Below are 23,724 nucleotides of genomic sequence, written 5' to 3' on the forward strand. Positions count from 1 at the left end.
CTGCACATAAATCTCTTTAATCTCATGTCACCAATCTATCTGTCTAAGCGATATCATTTTAGATTTGCCGCCGGACTCTCTGCAATAACTGCTTTGCATAATAACTATTAACTTGCACCGAATTATTTCTTTTTATGTACATGTGAGGCCCCAGAACCTAAATTAGGCTCCATTATAAAAAATGACAATAGTACGAGATTTTTAGCAGCGATCTATTGACGACGAAGAACTGCTGTTTATCTTGGCTGAAACTGCAATAACATCTTGCTGTACAAGGAGTTTTAAAACCAGGGATGCCATGTTGGATCCATCATACACAAGTTTCTTGGACTCAATGCAGCTTCAACTAAGTCAGCGACGCCCTTTTGTACCGCTTGTGGTGGGTCAACAGCATTCTCCTCCTGAATACAACACAAACAAAAACGCATGTATAAATAGCTTCAACACTTGATACTCACAATGCATGTTCGGGGGAGGGGGGGACGAGACCAGAAATGATTGAGGGTCAAAACTTCTGTGACAATTGATCACATGCCGCTTATAAAAAAATGATCACATGCTCAAACACAACAAACCACAACCTCAACCTATGCCCCATATTATAGGGGCAAAGAAAAGAAAGGCTAGAAGGCCATTGCCGCTATCTTCTATTATAATTGAAGCTTACCTCTTCAGAGAAATACTGCGGTGCAACTCGGCTAATTCGGCCAATAACATGATCAACATTGGTGGTAACCTTATTCTTGAAATCAATAGGGCTCATGCTACCCCCTCCAGGCACTGGCGCCAGGGCCATTCCAAGCGGTCTTCTCCATGACCATGATAATAGTTCATCACGGAAAAACATGGCCAATTGGTACCACAGATGCTGGCTTTGCTGCATTTTAGAAATACAAAAAAAGCAGCCAATAAATAGCTTAATATTGTATTTTACAAGTGGACTCGGTGGTCGAAATGGAAAATTAGTTGGTAACACTTACTTTTGGTGAAACCACAGCCTGTGCTGCAGCACACATAGCAGAAACAATAAGGCCTTCCACTCCAAAATGGGAAAAGAACGCCTGCATGTTCCTCGTCATGCGAAAAGGTACTGGTTCATTGAATTCAATCATTCCATTTGCATCATATGCAGGATGAAAATCCGTCTGAAATATTTTTCCCGTGTTCTTAGCAAATAGAATCTTATTTGGCGACCTTCCCCCAATTTGCAGCATAAATGACATGAAGCTAGTAAGTGCCAACTGGATTGCAAACTGCTTTTTGAAGGCCCACATGTGGTTGCCACTCAAGAGAGTCTTGTACATGTATTGTGAAAAGATGTTGTCTGTCACAAGATTTTTTGTTATGTCATTATAAGCTTGGAGGCGGAGATCTACAACAGCTTCAGGTGTGATTTGTCCAGATATAGCTTGGTTCAATTGCTCCTTGAAGTATGTAATTGGGAGATCAGCTTCTCGGTCATTCCTTGCGCAATGATTCTCATACACCTCAAGCAACGTGTTGTACATCACATCATCTTCGACCATACGTACCTGTCAATGCAGCATATGCTTATTAGAATAAAGGTCTACATTGTCTTTGCTGTAAATCGGTCATCAGGGTAATAACTGTTTGTCCAGTCTCCTCTATACAAACAGACAAAAAAAGAAGAAGGAACATGTTACCAACAGATTACAAGTCCCACTATGCTGCATAGTTCTGAAGCAAGCCAGGAAGTTCATCAAGTTGGACAACTAAATATGCTCAAACTTACAAGACAGAGTAAATCACCTGGGACCAAACTGGGATAATAATTGGCGTATGGATGCAAATGTGTCGTCGTCTTGATTCCTTGTGCTTATCAAACATTTGGTTCATCACACGAAAAAGCTGCAGTATGCGCTCATCACTTCTGGCATTAGGTGTTAAAGACGTTTGTACAATAAAATGACGTTGAGACCCATCAGAGCCAATCAGAGTCAAACGCCGGAAACTGCTTCCATGCCTTCTAACAATTGGAATATCTGCCCCAATCCTATCCAACTTGACTGTATGGTCAGGTGTTATTTCCTAGAAACAGTAGAGAATCATAAGCCAATTTCAGCACAAAGAACTGTTAAGTCATAGCTATGGGCATAGCTAGGAACTCAACCCCAAAACAAAAATTGACCACCAACACTACACATGAATGACTTTTTTCCTATTAAATCAATCCAGAGCACCAAGGACAAAGTTAGGTTAGTAACTCTTTGTTTCAAAGCAGAACATGACTGGAGAACATGCAAGCACGAAGCCAACTTACCTGATCACTGAAATATTGTCCTGGAACCTCAACATCAACAACATGGAAATCGCGCAATACCCTACTTTCCTCTTCCAGCTTCAAGACAGCTGGAAACCTGTCCTCCACATTGCTCTGCAGAACATTCTTCCAGTGTTTCAGTCGCTCAGTCAATTCGGAAAGGGTGGAAGGGAAAGTAGCCGTACTTTCTGGATCAAGATCACGCTCAAAATCCTGCTTATAGTCTCTCACAAAGTCAACATGCTTGTTCACGGCATCAGCAGAGAAGCAAGCCCTGCAAACTCCAGAGAGCTCCTTCTTGAGAGATTGGGGAACCTCTGCTGTGGTGGCAGTTGGGTACTTATAACAGCGATGGAGAAGTGCATTAACCACAGCAAGGAGTCTCTCTTCTGGAAGAGTGACAAACCTTGAACCAATTTCCGTGAGCAGAGACTGCAAAAGCAAACATTTCTAATTCAAAATACCCGCTTATCATAATTAAAAAATTTAACTGAGAGACAAACTCAAGGAGAAGAGTTGCCCTCACTACTTATCTTCATATTTACTATCACACAAAAAGCATGCAAAGAGATAGACAAGTCCAACAGCAAGAAATGAGATACCATCTTATCTGGAGGTCAATTTTGGTGGATTCCATTTACAGGCAGTTTAATTAGGACACGTAAGCATAACTGAAAAGGTCGTTGAAATGCAATAAGAATCTCAGAAGGGAAATCATCACCTCAAGTTCTCCAGCCAAATTAGTGTGCTTGCTTCTAAGAGCTTCCATTATGTCCTTCGCGGCATCAAAAGCACTGGCAGCAGAAGCCACCAATCCCAAAGCACCATTGCGTCTTACGTTCTGTCCACCTTCATTCACTGACGGCGTACTTTGTTGTGAAGGTTGATCATTCCCAGCATGCATGCTGTTCTCCATGACCGTAGACCGGTCAGCTTCTTGCACATGAGAGTTTCCCCCATCATGGGATCCAACCCCACTACCAGATTGAGAGCCTTGATGAACTTGATTCTCCGAGGTTAAAGCACCACCACCATGAACTGGTGCTCTTGCATTTCCATCAGACAAGCCAAGCGAACCAGCACCGGAACCAGATACGTTTTGCTGCATTCTTTGCTGAGCCATTGCCATTCTACCTAGCTCAGATTTATTAGCAACATCACGGCGTTCAAGCAGATACGTGCGAAGCCAATAATACAGAGCCTGATAATTTTGACAAGACAAACCAAGATTATTTCTGTTATCAATATAAACCACAATCCATAAAATATTAAATCATCTGTACCTGTGGATACACGGTGGCAATTTTTAGGAGAACAAGTTTGCAGTGTGATGCTTCTGACCTCTGCAAGGAAAGTAACAGTTGCGGAACCCAAGACAGCCAAACCCAGTGAGGAATTTGATCCAAGTATTTATCAAATGCTCTACCCACACACTCATTTGGAGTATCAAAGCTAAGAAGATACAGCACGCGAGCAATATGGTTTCTTGAATTTGAGACACCAAATTTGATGCCTTGAAGAAAGCAACAAACAGCATATTCTAACCAAATCTCGTCGTGGGTTTCTTTGTAAGCCTGAAAAATCAGATAAGAGTTTCAGATTGGAACTGCATCACTGCCAGAGCAAAAGAGCAGGAAAAAAAAGAAGAAATACCATGTCACAATAATTTCCCCAGCTTATCCATGCTTTTGGCAAATTCTTGAAGAGCGTTATGGCATTGGAATATGCAACATTAGCACCTTCAGAGTCATTCAACTTTAACAGGAAATCTCCCTTAATGCGGAAAATTTCAGCTTTGTGTTTTCCAGGAAAATATTCCAGATTAGTGCTGTTGATTAAATTCAGACCACTGGTAAGCTCTCCCTTCATTTCCAGATAAGCGTTTGCTTGTTCTCTGATCTTAACAAAAGCCTCCTACAAAAAGCAACACATAGCAAACCAAAAGTTAACTGATAGATGCCCAAAAACCGGCAGAGTACCAAATAAACATTGAGCCTCAGCAACAATGGAAGTTTGTAAGTGCAAAGATTCTCTACTAAAGTTCAGACCTACGGCTGGTTAAGCTTCAATTACCTGCACTTCCATGGTTGAGTGACCATACATCTTTTCAAGTATTGTTACACAAACATCGTAAAGGCCTTGCTTACGAGCAATGTGAGCAAGCTTGTTGACATTCCACGCTTTGTCACGATATCCCAGGTGATGAAGTTGTGCATTTGTATTGCTGAAATCCTTGAAGGCATCGATGACAGCGTTATACATTTCATTTCTCCATTGAAGCAAGTCATACCAAACAGACATGTTATCCCATTTATTTGGAGTTCTCAACCTCCAAGTCTCAAGGATGTCCTTGAGATCCGCATAAAGATTTCCATTCACACCAACTGCAGCATTTCCAGAAAGTTTGTTTCCGTTGGAAATGTCCACAAGTATTCTAGCTGACTCCTGTACTTCAACTAGCTGTTGGAATTGCTGCAGAAGGGGAATCCGAGAATGAACAGACATTTCAGGCAACTGCCACCATTGTTCTAAAGTAAGATCAACACCTTTCCCTACTATATTTTCAGCATCCCCCACACCATTTGCATTTCTATCATGGAGGGCGAAAAAGGATTGAATCAGACGAAGCTTAGGAGTTTCTTCTACTTGAGCCTTAGGGATTACATGCTCCTTCATATATGCCCAATCAGGCAATTTCCATAAGGTATCAAGAAGTATTTCATAGTTCTCAATGCTCTTACCAAAGTCGACCAATGCATCCCACTGACTAAGTTGAGTAGCACAATAAATCCACTGCTCTTCCCAAAGACACATCTCAGCCTTGGGCACAGTGTTATTATACGTCCCCTGAGTTGCCTTAACCATGGCTTGGTAAAAGAGGCTTTGAGCACGCTGCCAGTAACCATGCTGTACCAGTGAAAGTCCAGCTCTGGTTTCTGCAGTGACTGACTTTTTCTTCCACAACCCACACCTCATATCCTCTTCATTGAGCAAACGATAAAGCTCAGCTAGAGACTCACAGCACTTTGTTTCATTCATAAAAAGCATCACATGACTTTCCAACAGAGCCAAAGCAATGTGCCATGCATTGTAAGTTTTCCCAATATATTTAATGAGTTCGCTGGGCATCCGAGGCTGAGGGTGGCTCAACTGAAGCCCTTCCAGAAGTGCTTGCACAACATTCGGTCTGTTGCCTTGCTGCTTTTTATGATAATCTTTTGATAGAAGAGAAATCATTGGTTTAGCTAGTGTTACCTGTTCATCTTTGTGTAAGGTTACCCAGACAATGGGAAATACAAGCACCCACAAATGGTATGCAACATTAGCATCTGTGTGAGCTAGCTCTCTCAAAGGAATAACAAGATCATCCACCTGGCATAAGAGGGAGGAAAGTCTGAATGCCAAAACAATGTCTAAGAAATACTAGAGATAAAACCCAATGAGCTTGTATGCAGGCTTGCTACTATCAGCAACCATAAAGAAACATTACGGAAAGAGTGATTGACACCACTGAGCAAAAAGATTAAAAAATAGGGATTGTAATTGATTTCTAACAGAAGAAACAATAGATCAGGTTCTTAAATCTTAAGATATAACAATCACAAACCCATAAAATGAAGAAAGGCAATAACCTGGAGCTTGCTCATCTCATTCATAAACTGTGCATGCTTAAGAACAAGGCTATCAAATGTCAATGGAGCTTCTTCAAGACCCTCCGGAACATCAGCAATCTGGTGCTGCATCCCAGAACTATCTGGAAGAGAGCCTGTGGCCGCGGCCACAAGTGGCAACACTCTGGCCGAGTTTGGCGCAAGTGTAATAGGTTTATCACCAACTAAGACTGCAAGCAGAAGATCAAGACCCTGTTTGAGCCAGAAGACATCACTTAGAGCTTCCCAATCTTGAATTTGGATTATGTACTGCAGCCTAATGAACAAAGTTTTCCCAAGAGATTCATGGTAGAGTGAAAAAAATTTCTTCCGAACTTCAGGATCCCTCGCCCGTAAACCAAGCATGAATTGCCTCTCCACTTTTAGAAACACCTCTTGACGTAAAGCCAATGGATATCTGGAAGTCAGTCAAAACAAATCATCAATATGTGATCAAAATTTGACCCAAAATGGAATCAGAATATATAACTTACTTATCTGAATGGCCACAAAGTCCATAAAGAAGCTCAAGATATTTCATGTCCCATTCTTCAACAGCATTGGGTGAGAAATTTTGCTTATCAACTTGTGAAAGCTTCTGAAGAAATGAGACTATTTCCTTTGGAGAGAGAAAAGTACTCGCCGTAGTAGGTGTTCCTGATTTGCAAATGTCAGCTTCAATCCAGCCTCTGATCACATCAAGGATGCAAAGCAACACACCAGCATCAGTGCCTTTCTCCGAAAGCAAGGTGTTCAAAATTTGCGTTACAGATCTTTTGCAGTCTGAAACAAGCATGACCCCTTCACTGATAAGTTTCAGGACTGATTTAAGATTAGATATGACAACTCCAGCATCAGCTCCCAGACGAGATGAAGTGACAGAAGAATCTGGATCAGTTCGCTGACCCTGAAGAAACAAGTATCATATGTAATAATTATCACAAAACCAAATAATTAAAGCGTTGCAAAAACATATAATTTCTCAAGTTCATTTTTTTGCAGTTAATTATTCAAGCAACAGACTTCTTAGACAACCTAGTTGACTGAGCACGGATCAATGGCTTTCTCAAGTCATGCACAAAATGTTTGAATCCGATCGCTTTGAAGTTCGCACCAGTTTTTTTTTTGTGAATGCAAAGTTGTCAGCAGCAACTAACAATGAGATAATTGTTTTTTTAAAAGATTTATTACAACATGATAATTATTCTTGCTTCTGAAACAGACTCGAGGGCTCAGAAATCGAAATTACTAATCCAGCTCATTTGCCAAGCATGTCTTGCATGACTCTCCCGCCTGAAGGAGGATTGTTACGCACTTACAATTCCTATTAAATCCATATTCTGACAATTCAATCTCTTCAATCCTGTATCTATGCAGGTTGTGCAGGTATCAGAGAGCTGATATTTTCGATAGCATCAAACGTGTCATTAACTCTCTAGTTTCTAGTAGCACATAGATAGTACAACAATATATATTGTACAGCCCATAAATTATATCCGTTGGTAGTCACAGCCTCAGTAAGTTTTTGTGAACTGCTAAATGAAGTTCATTTTCTATGGGCAACATATTGTGGTATTGCTTATGGATGAATTTCCAGTGAAGGCCATAAAAAATCTGCTCCTTCCTTAAAATTTAATTACAAATATCAGAAATTTCTAAAACCCCTTCAAAAAGCTCACTAATTGATCTCTGCAATACCCCCTCCATGACCCAATAGAAAAATAATTTCATCGCTCATGGTGTTAATGTAAATTTCAAAACTGTGAAACTGTAGCACTAGATAGGTAGCAACTAAAAGTCAAGTAAAGAGAAGAAATTCTACATAGTACATATAGACATAATGAGAAGAGGACCATTCAACCTTAATACGGAAATATTGAGTAATTTTCCAACTATTGTCCACCTCTGAGCATGCACCCCATTTCTTCCCATAGGAAGTATCGACAAATTACAAGCACATCCCTTCCAACTTTTTTGTAGCACAACAAAATGAAGCAGCAAAGTGGTTGATGCTCATCAGTGGTGAGCAACATCTCTTTACCAATATCATACTAAATTTAAACCCCATTTAAATCAGAGCATAAGCACAAAAACCAAAAGTTTTTCCATTAAATAAGGGAAGGAATCTAGCAAAATAGATCCAAAGCAGCAGAAAAGGCAACATACTTGTTTCAGGTGAGAACCTCCAGATGATCCCATATCTCGTGCTAGTCGTTGAAGGAAACGAACCAAAGTATAAGGATCCACATTCTTATGTACCTCAGCCAATGTCTTAATGACAAGCAGCACAAAACTTATTGAGTTGCCAGAGTTATCTTCTGTCGATGCCTGAGGAGCAGTAACAGTGTTAATGTGCTTCTGGATCAATTCATCAACCTTCTGATATAATAATTTCACGTCTGGCGGTGTACTGACACCCTCAAGGGGAAAAGCAACAAAGACCATCTTCAGCAGGGAGCACAATGATTTTCCAGCATCCAAGACTTTATACTTGAAACAGGGTTCAAGAATCTGAAATGATTATGATAAACAGCAAGACCATAATGAGTGTCCCTACATTGGGAAAAGAAAAACAAAGCTAAACCCCAGGAACATACTTGAGAAATCTGATTGATGTTATTTCGAATAAACAAATGGGGTTGCTTCTCCAAGACCTTGTTCATCACATCCAAACCCTGCGCTAGTGCGGTTGAAGGGTCCTTTGACTGAGATGGTTGGAGACTGCTCAGCAGCTTTTCTAAATAATTGAATTTGACATTGGCATTTGGCCACACTTCAAGAGCTTGTGAAAGTAGCTCTGAAGCTTGTTTGTACATTGTACTTGCTTCCTTATCTTTAGGCTCTATCACCAAGGCAACCTACTTTCACAGAGCCAATTAAATTGCATTTCATTAAATAATGCCAAAAATAAGAAACAGAAAAGTCAAGAAACTTATATGCAAATGAATGGAGCAACAATAAGAGTTGAATCCAGGTTAAGCTCTCACATTCAAAATCCAAGATCACAGACATGCATAATGCATTTATACACAGAGAGGGCAAATTTCCAAAACAATCCCATTTCTCTCAACCTCTGAATACCGTTATGATTTGCAGAAAATTGCTTTGAGAGACTAACTGTAACCAGGAGGTCAACCAAATATAACAAACTTGAAGTGCATGGGTATCATGGAAAATGGAAATGCACATAGTAGGTGGCAGAGAAACTCAATGATGATGAAGATGGAGCAAAATATTGAATGCCATAATGAAAAGAAACAAAAGTTGTGTAAGAAAAAGTGGAATCCACAACTTATATAACAGATTTATTCTTGGCCTAAATTGCATTTTGGGCTAAAAAATCATTAGTTGAGACAGCTTTAAGACCAATGCATCTGTATTTTAAATGGTTAGCACCAAATTCAACAAAACAACAACCTCGGATATTCAATATATCAAGCAAAAATCAGAAACTACAAGATGAAAGAAGCCTCACCCTAATTAGAAAATTAATAACCATTTCTTCCATAGCAGCATTTGGCTTGAATTCTTCATCAGGTTGGCCAGTGGAACCAGGGGTTTCTATGTTAGGGATTGAAGAAGCACCACCTGGTGACATAACACAAAGGGACTGAAGACCAGGTTCAACTTTAACTTTCTTGCTCGGGTCCTCGGGGAACGTTGACCCATCCATATGACGTTTAGCATCAGTGCTGGCAGGCCCAGGATTAAATCCATCAGTCAACTGGCCAGGGGCATCATCTCCTTCAGTTACGACTTTCATTTCATTTCGTCTTTGCCTCTCCCAACCAACAACCAATCCGGCAAGTTCAATAGCAAGCCGTCTGTTCTCTGCTGTTGTATTGTAAGGAAGGCCAAGACGATTGAGAGAGTTCACCATCTGAGGCACAAATTGTGCTCTGCAGCTATAGAAGAGATCTGAATGGCGCACAATGAGCTGGAATATGTGAATAAGATTTGGAATTGAGTGGCCTTCTTCAACAAGAATTTTCTTAGTGTACCTAATCCAGATTGGCATACGAGCCTCCACAGGCAACCTTTTTGGCAATGCCGGCATTAGTATATCTAGGGCCTGCTTGACTAACATTTTATTTTCTGGCTGGCAAGTTCTCAGAAGAGCAACAAAAACCTGAATTTTCAAATCTAAGTCAGCATGCCCAACAAAACATCAGATTGAAATGACAGAAACATATCAACTACAGTCCAATTCTGATGTTGTGATTCAAATTAAAAACAACCAGATGTGGTATACTGATCACGAAAGGATAAATCAGCTTCCAAATCTGTCCAAACTAATACTTGCACATAAATAAGTCCATAACTTACCTGGAGTATAATTTTCTCTGGCGCCTGATAGGCCTCCAAAAAGTGGCAAACATTGACAAACGCCCACTGCTTACTAGCACTATCTTCACGTTTGAGATGATTCCAACCAAATTTTATAAGTTCTTTCCTGTGATGAACAAGGTCATTCTGGAGATATTTGAGAAGCAAAGTAGCAAGCTGCAAAAGTTCTATCCTCAAAGGCTCATCATATTCAGCAGAAACCTATGCAAGAATTACGGAACATTTGAATGTTAGAAAATCTAAGATTTACTAATGATACTGTTTTAGTTAATAAGAAAAAGGGCAAAAGGATATTTTTCATCCCTCAACTATTGGTCGGGTTTCATTTTCATCCCTTAGCTCCTTTTTTTTTTTTCCTCCCTTTTTCGTTCCCCAACAATGGGAAAGTACCATGTTTGTCCCTCGAATAAATCCGGTGACGGAAAAATCCAATGTGGCATCATTTTCGCCGGCGTGCCACATAGGTGCCACGCAAGCATTTTCCGACCTCAATCTCACTTGAAGGAAAAAATGATACTTTCCCATAGTTGAGGGACGAAAAAGGGAAAGAAAAAAAAGAGCTTATGGACGAAAATGAAACTCACCCCATAGTTGAGGGACAAAAAGTACCTTTTTGCCTAAGAAAAAGTAATGAAGAATAAAAAAAGAAGTACTATTTGACACTCACTTCCTCTGGAGGATCAAGAAGCTTTTCAACAATTGTTTTTATGATACCATGGTCCACAACATCCCAGCTTTGATCATTTTGGAAGGCATGGGCAAGCATCGGAAGAATTAGCATTTGCATTACAACCACCAAATGATCGTGACCAAGTTGTTTTGACTGGAAAAGGTTCAAGAAATGCAACAGAAGGGATTTCTTCAAGCTTGATGAATAACCTTCCGCAACCTAAAGAAGAGGAGAATTATTACCAAATGAACTAGGCAAATCAGAAAGATGAAACGAAAACCGAAACATAGGTGAATGCGGAATATCAGGAAAAATTATAACTTTTACAAATAAATCCACCCATCTTAAAAGTGCCAGTATGGCTACTTAAACCCAAACATTGGGGTTGTGAGACAAGCACACGGCACACAATCCTTTTAGCTTCAGTATAAAAGAGTACTGAGATGAAATTACCTCAATAATATAGAACTCCTTCAAGAATGTATAGTCAATACGAGAATGAAACAAGAAGATGGAGAGGATGTCAAAGAGAACATCCACTTCCTCTTTGTCATGTCGTAGATAATTCAAGAAACATTTGACAAGCCATTTGCTTTCTTTTATCTGCATCAGAGATCATGATGAGATAATAACATCTAGGAGCAGAAATCCAATATTTGTTAAGAAAATGAGCCATGTAATTGCTGAAATGAAAATTACAGTTACGTGTCAACATCTAGGAGCACCTGCTTCATGCTCTAATAAGATTTTCTATTTAGACAGAATTCCCCAATCCTCTAACATAGTATGACAGGGTAACCCACTTTCTCCTCCTACATCATATTGGAGATGGAAATCTTAAGTTGAATGTAGGACAGAGAAGTTTCACATTGGCTAATTGAAGGTGCTATTTCAAATGATTTCTAACTTATTATATGCAGATGATACTCTATGCTTTTGTGGTGCAAATTAGAGCATTTCATCAATATTCAGGCCATTCTGTTGGGTTTCCAAGATGTTTCAGGGTTAAAAGTCCATCAAGTAAAGGTAAAGTCACCCCATTAGGCACCATTGACAATGTCGATGATTTAGCTGCTGCCTTTGACTATGGGGTTAGCATGCTGCCTATACAATATCTTGAACTTCCCTAGGAAAGCGAACATAAAGAACATAGCATCTAGAACCTGCCATGCATGAATTTCGAGAGGGCAAAACAGAAAAATATCAAATTCATGTACACATCCTCCAAAAATCAATATCAAATAGGGCAACATTCCAAAGAGAACATTTAAGTGCCGATCTTAATGTTCAGGAAGTTCATTTCAATTTTAATTCCATGATCAGTGAAAATGAAGCTATTTGAATGACAATCCGAATAACTTTACAAAAAGAAATAGTTCAAACTTTTTTACTATGACAAGATGAGCTATCAGGAGGCTAACAACTCTTACTCGTACCTGAAGGGCAATGACATGCCAGAAACCATAGAATTTATATGGAATTTTATTACAAACACTAATAATAAAATTCTTCCGAACATTTTTCCTTATGCTTCATTATATCCAGTTTTTTCTAACGATTCCAATGGATCCTATATTATTATAGACTTCATTTATAGTTGATAATATTATATAGGGTGGCTAGTGCGAAGAAACTGCATTGTTAGCTTGGAAGGGTAGGGGTTATAGACTTATAGTCGCATTGATTAACCTTATCGTCTCTAATCCAAAACAAAACATGAGACTATGGTAGGGATCAAAGCTTACTTGTATCAAATTGAGTTCCTGTTCACTGTTTAAGCGAGTTATTCTTGCCGACGATTTCCAAACAAGCACCAAGGTATCAAACACAAGCCGATTGCTATGCAACCAGCCAGGAATCAGTTTGACTAACGTTTTAGTGAGAGCAAGTCCGTGAAAATAAGCATCCGTAGTCTCCCCAGTAGGAAAAAATGATACATTAGAACTATCAGATGGGCGGTTAATAAGGCCATTGTCACCCATATTTGTGCCTTGTTGTGAGAGAAATTCAGGAAAGGCAGTTGCAAGTATCTTCTGCGGTGACCTTGAAAGCTCATCTCTCAAAGGCTGGCCAGCATCCGATTGAATAATGTACATAAACCTGAAATTCATAGAAGCAAGAAGAAAAGGGAGAAGAATACTCATTAAATTCACATTCTCAAGTCATTAATGAAACAAAAACTTCATTCCTGCATTACCTCCTGAAATATTTTGGATCACTTAATCGAGCAAGAAAATAATCAACCGCAAGCATAGCATAACGGTTCAAGAATTTTGTGAGTGGAAGTCGATATGGACTGTTAATCTCACTATAAACTTGTCCTGGAGGAAGGGCCCCTTCCAGATCAATAGTCAATGTCACCAGGTCATCAAGAAACTTAGATGCAGCTTGAGGAAGCAAGTGAAAAAGCTCGATAATAGCTGCATAGAAAATAAAATCAAGAAGATATCATAACCACGTAAACATATATAGCTGCATACAAGCTTGCTCTTTAGACATTCGATATGGGTCTAAACTCAGGCCGTCAGGTCCGCACGCACAAGAAGTTTCCCATTTGACGACAGAGTAAGTTGGGTCAAAGCCCAACCACAAGGGTATTGCTCCCAGTGAGAATCAAACTAAGGACCTTCCGAGTCCATACGGTTTTACCCCAGAGAGATTCAATAATGGGCTATCACCCAAGTGGTTCATGTAAACATATATGTATGTATATGTGTGTTGTGTCCATGCGCGTGTTTGCGTGCGAAATATGTATGTATGCCAATAGATAAAATTGCAACTAACTATATCAACATCTCAAATCACAAGCCAGATTGCCAGAACCTATATCCTTACCGGCTGCAATTTTTGGCTCTTCACCAGACTTCCAGGACTTCTGACTCTGTGCAAGTTTTTCTGGTTCCAACCATTTCTTAAGGTGCTCTAACAACTTGCCACCCAAGGTAACATTGAACCAAGTGGACAATAGTTCAAGTAGCCTGGCTAGACCTTGCAGAAGAGGCATGCTTAGGTTCTTGGTGGAGGCCAAGTTGACCAATATAGGCCTGAGGCTGCTTTGCAGAAGCTCTTTTGGCATTCTTTGTTGGTTGATAACCTAAACGAAAAAATGAAGATTAGCAAATAAACTCATGAATATTCCAATTAACAGCATAAATAATTTGCTAAAATGATTTACAGTTGCTTGCAGATGTTACTACAGTTTTGTTAACATGCATCAAAACGCAAAAACTAAGCTCACTTGACACTGCAGCAAACCTCAATCATACTTCTTGACAATCCAAGAATTTTTATTAATTTTTTTTTTTATAATATGGTAAAAATTCAAGAAACCTGTCGTAGGCCCTCCTTAGCAACAGCAACAATTTCAGGCGTCCGGCATGTCAAAGACTTGAAAAACATGGAAATGATCTTTGCACGTAATTCAGAATGATTTGGAGTTCTGAAGTCTGCCCACGCCATGGTAGTACAAAGCAGCTCAATGCAAGCAGTTCGCAGTTTATTCAATGAAGTTGCCACTTTTGGGTTCATAAATTTCACAACCCATACAGTTTCATCAGCCTCAGCTATTTGCAATGCCTCTTGCAGGAAGTTAACTAATTCTTGAGTCAATCTGAGAAGAGGGGGCCTCAAAGCCAAGCAAAAGTTCAATGCTGTAACTGTCCCAACCTTCAAGCCATCATATCAATTAGTAAACAAAAAAACATATGAAGAGTTTATGCATGCATTTATGTACCGAACAGTTGTGTACTCTACCTGCTGGTCAACAGTCTTAGACCTAAGAGGTCTCACAATAAGGGGCTGAAGCAAAGGTTGATACAAAGGCTCAAGCAACTCAGATACCTCACTGCCAGTCCTACTAGCCAGAAGTGCTAAGCAGGATTGCACTGTCTTCCTGACGATAATAGATGCGTTGGAGTTAAATAATTCCAAAGCAAGAAATTCAACAACTCCTTGAAAACTTTGCCTGCGTGATTCACTGTTTGCTTCATCAACATTATTCACCACACGAAGAACTTGTGTAAGCACTTGACTAGTCTCTTCCTGCTCTTTGCTAGCATAAAGGGGAAGTCTTTTAAGAACATAAATCAAACCCCGGACAATTTTTACTTGGAAAGCGCACAAAGTCTCAACAGTGACCTTCCCGACCAATGCACCGAGCCCCATCACACCTCCCATTTGTGCTTGCCATGCACTACCGTAGCAACAGTGCAAAAGACGGGGTAAAAGTTGCTCAAAAACTGGGATGCGGACACTTGGAGGTGGTGAATACACAGGATTCATTGATGGACTGGAGACAATCATAGGAGTACCAGGACCTCCTCTTGGCATTAGCAAATCAGAATGCTTAGAGCGCGCAAGGAACAAAAGAGTCTCAGCAAACACATTTAGGGCGTTAAGAGCAGATTTGGCATGCAGCCTATTTACATCTGCCAGCACATCAACCAAAGCATCTAAAAATATTAATGGGTCCAACTCTTTCAAGTTAGAAGAAGTGCTACTCTTTAACCTGCCATGTAAGTTCCCATTTGATGAAAGTATAGGACCCCCAAGTGTAGCAGAGGTACTTGAAGCATTCGTTGAGGTAGAATCAATGTGAAAAATAATTGCAAAATGACGGCAAACATTCATGACAAAATCCTCATTAGAGTCGACAAGATCTGGCTCAGCATTGGCGGCAATTACGGTCATTAACAAAATTTTGAAAACTGACTTTTCAGCCATAAGCTGAGTCTTAGTCTTCACACCCAAGTCAGCCTGCAAAATTGCAATGCTCACAACAAAGTTTCAAATGAAAAACGGAAGAAAAGGAGACAACTAAATAAAGAAGTGTGAACCGTGCAAAAACTAGAATTTACTCCTTTCTTTTTTGCATTTCCACTTCCTTTCTTTTCCAGGTTGTTTGGAGCATTAAAGTCAGTCAAATATCAACTAACCTTAATATCTGATGTCTCAGATCTTCGCAAAGATGAGTCAACTGTAGAATGTAAAAGAGTGGACAACTGTCTCGGTGTGAATCCCTCATCAGAAATATTTCCTGGCAAGTTAAGCTGAGATGATAAGCAAACACGAAGGAACTTTAGTGCCTGCTTTCGATAGAAAGCATCCATGCCACTACTTTTGTGCATAACAGCTGCTACAGCGAGATTTATGCATCGATCCAAAGGCACCAAAAAAGGAGTTGAGGGCTCAAATGTAAGAATCAAGCGTAGCCCATGTTCTGGATTCTCTTTGCAATCAAGCGCAAGGGGCTCTTTCAGAAAGCGTCTGTTTCGACCACCTAACTTCCCAAGGACTTGCAAAGCTTTCCCACCCCAAGGGTATGGTGCAGGCCTCAAGTGAGACCATAAGGCTAAAATCACCTCAGACATAACATTGGCCATATTGGGCTCCAGGAAATCAGGATTTAAACTGTCCACCCAAAACTCAAGCGTTCGTAACCCTAAACTTACTAGGTCATCAGTTCCCTTAAGACACAATACAAGAGGTCTCATCAGACGAGGAAGGTAAGGTAACAATGAGCTCAAGCGAGCAGGTAGTGTCAAGCATAGCTCCAGCAAAAGGTCCCTCATATCTTCCCCAGTTGGACCCTCGAGCATTGTCAATAGCATATTTAAGCAGGGCTGTAACATGGGAATCAACTCACGCAGAAGAAGTTCAAATTTACATCCTATGAGTGCTCTAAACATTGTACGAAGAAGCTGCACATACCCAAGAGGCTTCTCAATTTCACTAGCATTCTTCATGCAAACCTCCATTATCACAGGCACATGAGGCAGCAATATACGCTCAAAATCTGCAGGTGCTTTTGCAACAGCACCAAATATAAACCGAAAAAGATGTAACACCAGTTTTGCTGCTGGACTATCAGGATGCTTCAGGACATCTAGTTTGCTGCTTACGAGAAAATTAACCAAAACATCAGCGAATGCCCGATATACTTTAGACGCTTGCAGAAGCGAAGAAAATATGTGAACCAGTTGATTGTTGGAAATCATGCACTCAAAAAGCTCAGGCATACACAACGAGAACATGTCCATAAGATCCCGAGGTTCCATAATAGCCAAAATCTGGGAGAAAAGACCAAGCATTTCCTTCTCCTCTTCCTTATCCTTGAATAAAGCTAAGCAATGAACACCACTCTTTAAAACACCAGAAGCTTTCCACACCTGAAAATATTAAAGTTAAGACTTTAATAGACCTAACCGATAAAGCAAAAAAAAAAAAACTAATATGATATCTCAAGTCATGACAGTACCTCATCTTCCCTCATCCCTTTAAATGCTTGAGATGCTGGTAAAGTAGAGTTTGGTGAAACAAGCATTTGTGAGTGAGTTCCATGTGAGGAAGGAGAAACCTGAAGCATAGATCACCCTATTAGGTACTGTCAAGTGTCAACTATTATTCAAGTCTCTGTGTCAATCAGTAAAATGTCAGAAAAGAAAACCTGAGATCGAGGCAAATGTGCATGGGTTATACTCCATATGATCGTCTTCATTCCTGCAGTATTGATGAGCCCAAAAGTTGGTTATTTATAGAAAGAAATAAAGTTTTGGTCATTTTGTAACGAATCAAGCACCATAAGTTCCTGAAACTCTTTAAAATGATTAGTCAATATCACATGAAAAGTAATAGCATAAACAAATGAAGACAATCATACCCATGACCAAGGTTTTAATCAGGTTCTTACAGTCACTGACTTCCTTGGAATGTTCAACAGGAACCTGTAAATTCAAAACAGCCTGCAACCACGCCACATGTCAGCATTTAAGGCACAAAGACCCCACAAAACAGTTCTTAGTTAGTTAGTAGTCTAAGATGATGTGATAGTACAAGGAAAAAAGAACTACAATGGATTAATGCAGCAAAAAAATGCAATAATCCTCTGGTACTTCAGCCACCCCCCCCCCCCCCCAACAACCAATGCACACGAAACTGTCCAACTGCTTATCTTCTCTCCGGGAGTATATAGTCATCATAAACCCAAGTACTTTAACAGCAAACAATGCCTGTTGACTTCTAGATGTTTCAAAACAATCATAAAGACTCATCTGAGACTGCAAATTCACAAAAATAAAAAGGAAAATTATTGACCCACTGCTAAGAGTCCTTTTGCATCAATAATCAACATCATCATCATAAAAGATTCCATTATTTTTTTATGCACATAGGAGATTCCACATAATTGTTAAAGGCGCGCCTGGTGAAGACCTAATACATCCTCCACCAAGCTGCAAATCATGATGCCAGACTCGTTAGTTACGGGAACAAAAGTCTATTTTTGGGATCTTATTTATCAAGCTGCCAAATCTCCATAATGCTTCATAACCTTTTCACAACAAGAGACCACAAAAAAAAAAAAAAAATCTTTTCCTTGCTGCCAGATCTCATTTCTGACCCTGGAACCCAAATTTCCTTTAACCTAGATCATCAGAACAGTTTTAGGTCCCAATCCTAAATCTCTCCCAAATCAAGTTTTTTTGTCGAAATAGAGCATAAAAGTGCATAGATGAGAAAAAAACTGGGGAAAGAAAAAGATCAGGTAACTCGAGCAGTTCAGAATCTCAAAAGATAACTAAAGAAGCAAAATCAAAGACATGTCTAACAACAACCTGCACAGGCAGTTCAAGCTTTGACCTCATAGTAGCACGATCCTTTCCTTCCTCACCCTCATCCAATAGCTATGATAAGAGAAAATAGATAAATTTCAATACAAAAAATATAAAAGACAAAAAACACAGTAAATAATGAGAAATACTATTAATTGACTAATGCAAGTTCCAAGAACAATATGTGTGCTTTCATGCTTCAACAAATGTTCGAAGTCAAAGGTAGCTTTTTTTGAAACATACACTAATGGGGAGAAGGGTACTGAATAACTTAAACAAAAGAAAATTATATGTGACTAGACTAATGAAATTTAACTCAGTGGAAACATAGAAAATGAACTTAAATTAAAAGGAATTAATGCCGAGGAAAACTTCAGGAAATAAGTTCTTAACTTCTTACACAAAAGAAATGCAATCAATTGCTAGAGCAGAAATGGAAACAAAAGAAATAAGTAAATAACAAATTCCACCAAAGACAGGGGTCAAGAATTTTAGGCAACGGAAAAGAAATGTGCGACCTTCCTTACTAAATTGCTAAGATTCAAGCATAATTTCATATACAGGTAAATTAAGCCAACCAACTGAAAGTGTACCAAGGTATTGAATCGTAAAGCCAAGCAATTAACAAGTAACAATACCTGTGGAATTGTATGCTTGAAAGTACTAAATTTTCCAACAAAAGCATCCAAAATACGGCCCTATAAAAGAGAATCAAGTTATTCCAAGATATAAAAAATCCACAAAAACAGTACCAAAACAAGAAAATTCATATGAACAATTGCACTGAAAGTTGTACCAGTAAAATTCGTGCTTCATCCATTGATTGTTGGTCAATCCCTTTCTCAAAAATCGACTCCACCTAAACCCAAGACATTAAACCATAGGAAGTGAAGAATCAGAAATGAAAACATATGATAGGAAGGTGAATCATTCAAGGAATAGAGTTCGCATATGCACCAGATTCAGCATCAACCGAGCACAAGTAGTATGAATGTTGAGCGACAGTGAAGCGTCATGCATGTTACTTGAAAACAAGTAAATAATCCGTGATAACTGCAGTACAATATCATAATAGTTAGCCAGCAAAATGTAAAGCATCAAACACATCGCACAACAGCACTCATAGACAAAAACATGTCATATCAGCAGGAAAGTACTAGAAGATAAGTCGACAAATATGAAAGCAGAAACAATAAAAAAAAATTCCTTGAGAGATGAGAGAAAAATAGAACAGAAACAAGTTGGCATGAGATGTCTCATCAAAAGTAACACCTGTGCCAAAGAAAGGTCCCCGCGCACATGATGAACAATCTCCGCGAGTAGACTATAAGCCAATGGCCTCAAGCTTTCAAAGCATGCCCGACCAGTTCCAACTAGAACCCTGGAAGGAATTATGAAGTAAAAGGTGTGAAACGAGAAATTTTGAATGCTACAGCCAGCAAAAATACGGGCCTACATAGAATAATAGATAATTATCTGCCAAGCAAATATCAGACTTGAGAGGGGGGGGGGTTAACATTCAGTTTCAAGCAGTCAGGTCATTTTCTTACGACCACTTTCCTCTTTTCAGAATTAAGAGAAGATAAAAGGATTAAAAGCCTGCGTATAACACATACAAGTAGAGCCATATTGCTGAATACCATACAAAAGAAAATTGAAGGAACGCAACTGAAACCTAAAACTAACTGGAAAAATAAATGACATGCAGTGATAATTAACCTTTCCACGAAACAAAAAAAGAAAGACAAGAAAAAATTGGGTTTAGCCGCAAAACAAAATCGAACTCTGCATGAGTTATTTAGTCAAATTTTAATCATAACAGACTTAAAAGATCCAGCAAAAAACTTGCATACATAGAGAGATTCGCATAAGTAGTTGACATTTTTCTTCTTTCATTCTTAACTCCATCATATATCAACAATTGCAATTACTTATCCAAATTATACAGCCTTATGTCACTCCTAGACACTGTTACCTCTCTTCCAATAGCGTGTCAATCAAAGGAAATAAGCCCCTCTTGAAATCGGTCCCAAGAACATGTTTCAACGCAACTAACAGCTCCTGCAACCAACATGCTTAAATATCAATATTTAGACCCCAAAAGACGGATGTACAGAAATTTTTTTATAAAAAAAAAAAACCAATATTTGTAAATTAGAATACTCACCTTTCTAATGGATACAGAGTCTGAACAAGTCACAAGCAAATTCACAATACTTTTGCATATGCTTTCTTCATGTGGTCTAATATAATCAGCAAAACTCTTCAACAGATAAGTTAAAAAGGACACCGTCTGCAGTGATGGATAAAGTAAAGAAGGTTAGTAAATAATTGTGTAAGACAATAATAAAAATTTAATTAAAGTTAAAAGAAAGTATCAAAATTATGAAACTAAGGCAGTATATTGCCATGTGTCCAACCAGATTGGCTCATCCTTTAACAAGATGGTGAAGTTCTTTTTTAGTTTTAATTAAATTCCATCACACCTAAACTTTCATGAGTATCTTTCCCAGCTTTTGCAGAAAAAGAGAGAGCACCCTTTGAAAGTTAGTCGAACACACAGAAACACTTTAGAAATTCAACTTGGAGGAAATTGGGAGAAGAAGTTCCCGCATTTGTAGCAAAGAAAACCAGGTAACCTCCTTACATGACTCGTGGAAAGTTCACTCCAAACCTTTTGAAATTCTCTGACACAAAACACTGAAGCAAAGGGTTGAAAAACCTCAAAGAACTAGTGACCATCATTCTTCCCTCCTGGCGAAAATTGAAATTCAGAAGTACATATTTGCAAGGATTTGATGATAATGCATCATCATTTGTTATCTCAATGCATAATAAGCGGCATCCCTTAATCTATTATCTGCTGCACTGATGTGTCACCCTACGTATTTGATTAGAAGAGATTATTTCCCATGCCTAAATGCAAAATAGTACAATACTGAGTCAAACAACCCGTAACTGTAATAGTTGCAAAGATTACTCCAAATGATAACATATCCACATATCTCAGCTGTAGCATCAGCCACTGAGACATCAACTTCAGAGTATTGAAAGAACGATCTAGAAAATAAATAACATTGCAAACAACCACATTTACCTTAACCTGTGCACCCTTCAATTCAATAAAGTGCGTTTTCAAATGGGGTGGGACCTTCTCAGGACCCGGAACAGATATGGCAGCGACCATCAATGGCAGCAAGTGAGGAATATTAGTCTGAACAAGCCGACCATATAGTTGAAACAAAAACATCACCACAAGTGGACTCTCAGTAACGATCTTGAAGGACCGTGTACTGGGGTTAAGCTGGCCCGTGCCAGTATAGCCAGCAGGAGAAATCGATTGATCCAACGATGAAGAATCCATGGGCTTAACATCTTCCACTCCTGTCATTGCTGCACTGCTCTCGAAAAAATGGCTGACAGTCAATCTAAAGTTTTGATATATTTTACATACAAAATCCAAGAATGGCTGAACTTCATTTTCTAGGGTTGGCCTGAAATTCCTAAGAAGGTCAAAGATAATGCGAATGCAAATCAATCCATTCTCCTCATTATCAGTGGTGAGAACTTGCATGGCAACCTTCAATAGGTCCTGCACAAAAGGACGCAAAACTTCGCTATGGGGAAGACGATTAAGGATCTCCACAACAATGTTTCTCAGCTTGTGCTCTGGATTATCAACAAACTGTGGTTTTGTGACTTGCAAAAGAATGACTGAGAATGCCCGGAAATAGCATTTCAGAAAATTCAAGTACTCTGCAGTGTGGGCGATCTCAAGACTGTCCCGCACTTCCATTGCCATCTGTAGCCTTGTATGAATGGCTGTTCCAAAGAAGACATAAAATAATTATATTAAAAAGAGTTCAAATTTTGGGAAGTTTTGTGCTACGTAAGAGCAGAAAAACTTCACTTTAAGAACAAAACTGCATAACTCACCTTTCTTCCACCAACGCAGCTAAAGGCTTTCCAGTTATTAAAAAATATTATTTTAAAAAAAGGGCTTCACCAAGCGGGCGCCAAAGGTTAGTGGGAGCATGGTAACAAAGGCTAAAACATTCGGCTTAAGAACTTATAAATTTAAATAATTCCCCTTAATGAATCACATAACGAGCACATTGAAGCATAATACGTCTTATTTTGAATACTCGAGTAACACAAAGCACTAAACAAATATAAATATCAATTTTCTTCTGTGTAAACAAACAGAAACACATAGCAGTGAGAGACAGAGTAGGAAATATTACGGAGGTCTTGTTCAACAAGATGGCGAGAGTGCTGCTCGAAATTCTGAACGGGACCCATGGCTTAGTAACCGCAGCAATTGAGACAACAAAACCCTAACTCGGTTCCCTCAATTGAAGAGAAACTCCCTCTCAATTCCGTTTTCTAGGACTTCCCAGTGACTGCCTCTCGAGTGGCTCCGCGACAAATTCTTCCACTTCCCCTCACCAACAAGTGAAGCAAGCTCTTCCGTACTTGCTCACAGCGAACCGTTACAAATTGCGTAATTCGTCGAGCTTCAAACGTATTTGCGAGTGCTTAAAAAGAGATTTCGGTCTGGTTAGGGTTAGGGTTTCTGAAGCGAGTAGGATCAATCAAAAGACGTCGTTTGTTGTATCACGAAACACTTCCATCTCTTTCTGTTCCTCACGTCCTCGAGGACTCGAGAGAATTAGGAAAGACATACGTAACGGGTCACTTCGTACCCAATATATAGCTTAATTTTCACGAAGGCCCGTGGTGGACCCACCGAGCCCAACCACGTCGGTTTTGATTAGGGGTGTTCAGCGGGTCTGCAAACCCGGTCCGACCCGGAGACCCGGACCGACCCGGAGCTTATCGGGCTGACCCGAAACATTATTTATCGGTCCGGACCAAACCCGGCCCGAAAAATTAATAACAGGACCGGGTTCCAGGTTAATATTTATGTCATTTTCGGGTTATCGGGTCACCCGATAACCCGGCCCACGATAATTTTTAAATTAAATGTTTTTGACTTTGTGTCAAATCGTGTGTTTCTTTGTGCTTTTATAGCCATTTTGCCCATGCTTCTCTTTCAACTTTTACGATGTGGGATACTGACATGTCTGACAATTTGATTTTGCATGTGTTTCTCATTGCGATTCTCACTTGTGATGGGAATTTCTCAAACAAATCTTTCTGCCAGCA

The 23,724-nt window shown here is 39.4% G+C and overlaps 1 protein-coding gene across 2 annotated transcripts; it reads right to left on the minus strand.

Moving 5' to 3' along the window:
* Positions 1-80: 80 nt before the first annotated feature.
* On the minus strand, positions 81-23,240 carry LOC120015773 (transcription-associated protein 1-like). 2 transcript variants are annotated; one of them, XM_038868323.1, is made up of 35 exons: positions 22,800-23,240; positions 21,653-22,377; positions 20,723-20,848; positions 20,531-20,616; positions 19,828-19,936; positions 19,513-19,608; positions 19,352-19,414; positions 19,194-19,253; positions 18,559-18,627; positions 17,607-17,688; positions 17,394-17,446; positions 17,205-17,303; positions 15,883-17,115; positions 14,702-15,703; positions 14,279-14,614; positions 13,784-14,042; positions 13,146-13,368; positions 12,694-13,048; positions 11,402-11,551; positions 10,946-11,167; positions 10,258-10,479; positions 9,407-10,060; positions 8,529-8,789; positions 8,098-8,442; positions 6,426-6,838; positions 5,914-6,349; positions 4,355-5,653; positions 3,935-4,195; positions 3,565-3,855; positions 3,003-3,482; positions 2,282-2,713; positions 1,771-2,049; positions 981-1,532; positions 668-877; positions 81-413 (listed from the first exon to the last, which is right to left on the minus strand). In XM_038868323.1, the coding sequence occupies exons 1-35, from the start codon at positions 22,855-22,857 to the stop codon at positions 282-284; spliced, it is 11,673 nt and encodes a 3,890-aa protein (XP_038724251.1). In that variant the 5' UTR covers positions 22,858-23,240; the 3' UTR covers positions 81-281. The 2 variants fall into 2 exon arrangements, with proteins under 2 accessions (XP_038724251.1, XP_038724252.1); XM_038868324.1 differs by having other exon boundaries at positions 81-401; positions 22,800-22,857.
* Positions 23,241-23,724: the final 484 nt, after the last annotated feature.

This window comes from Tripterygium wilfordii, chromosome 14, assembly GCF_013401445.1.
Source record: "Tripterygium wilfordii isolate XIE 37 chromosome 14, ASM1340144v1, whole genome shotgun sequence".
NCBI lineage: Eukaryota > Viridiplantae > Streptophyta > Magnoliopsida > Celastrales > Celastraceae > Tripterygium > Tripterygium wilfordii.

Bases quoted from the DNA above. Each gene is read 5' to 3' on its own strand.
- LOC120015773 (XM_038868323.1), bottom strand. From the start codon at position 22,857: ATGGGTCCCGTTCAGAATTTCGAGCAGCACTCTCGCCATCTTGTTGAA. The intron at 17,116-17,204 runs GTACTGTCATGA...TAATATTTTCAG, and splicing joins AAGGGATGAGGGAAGATGAG to GTGTGGAAAGCTTCTGGTGT. The intron at 11,168-11,401 runs GTAATTTCATCT...CCTCTTCTTTAG, and splicing joins AGGAGTTCTATATTATTGAG to GTTGCGGAAGGTTATTCATC.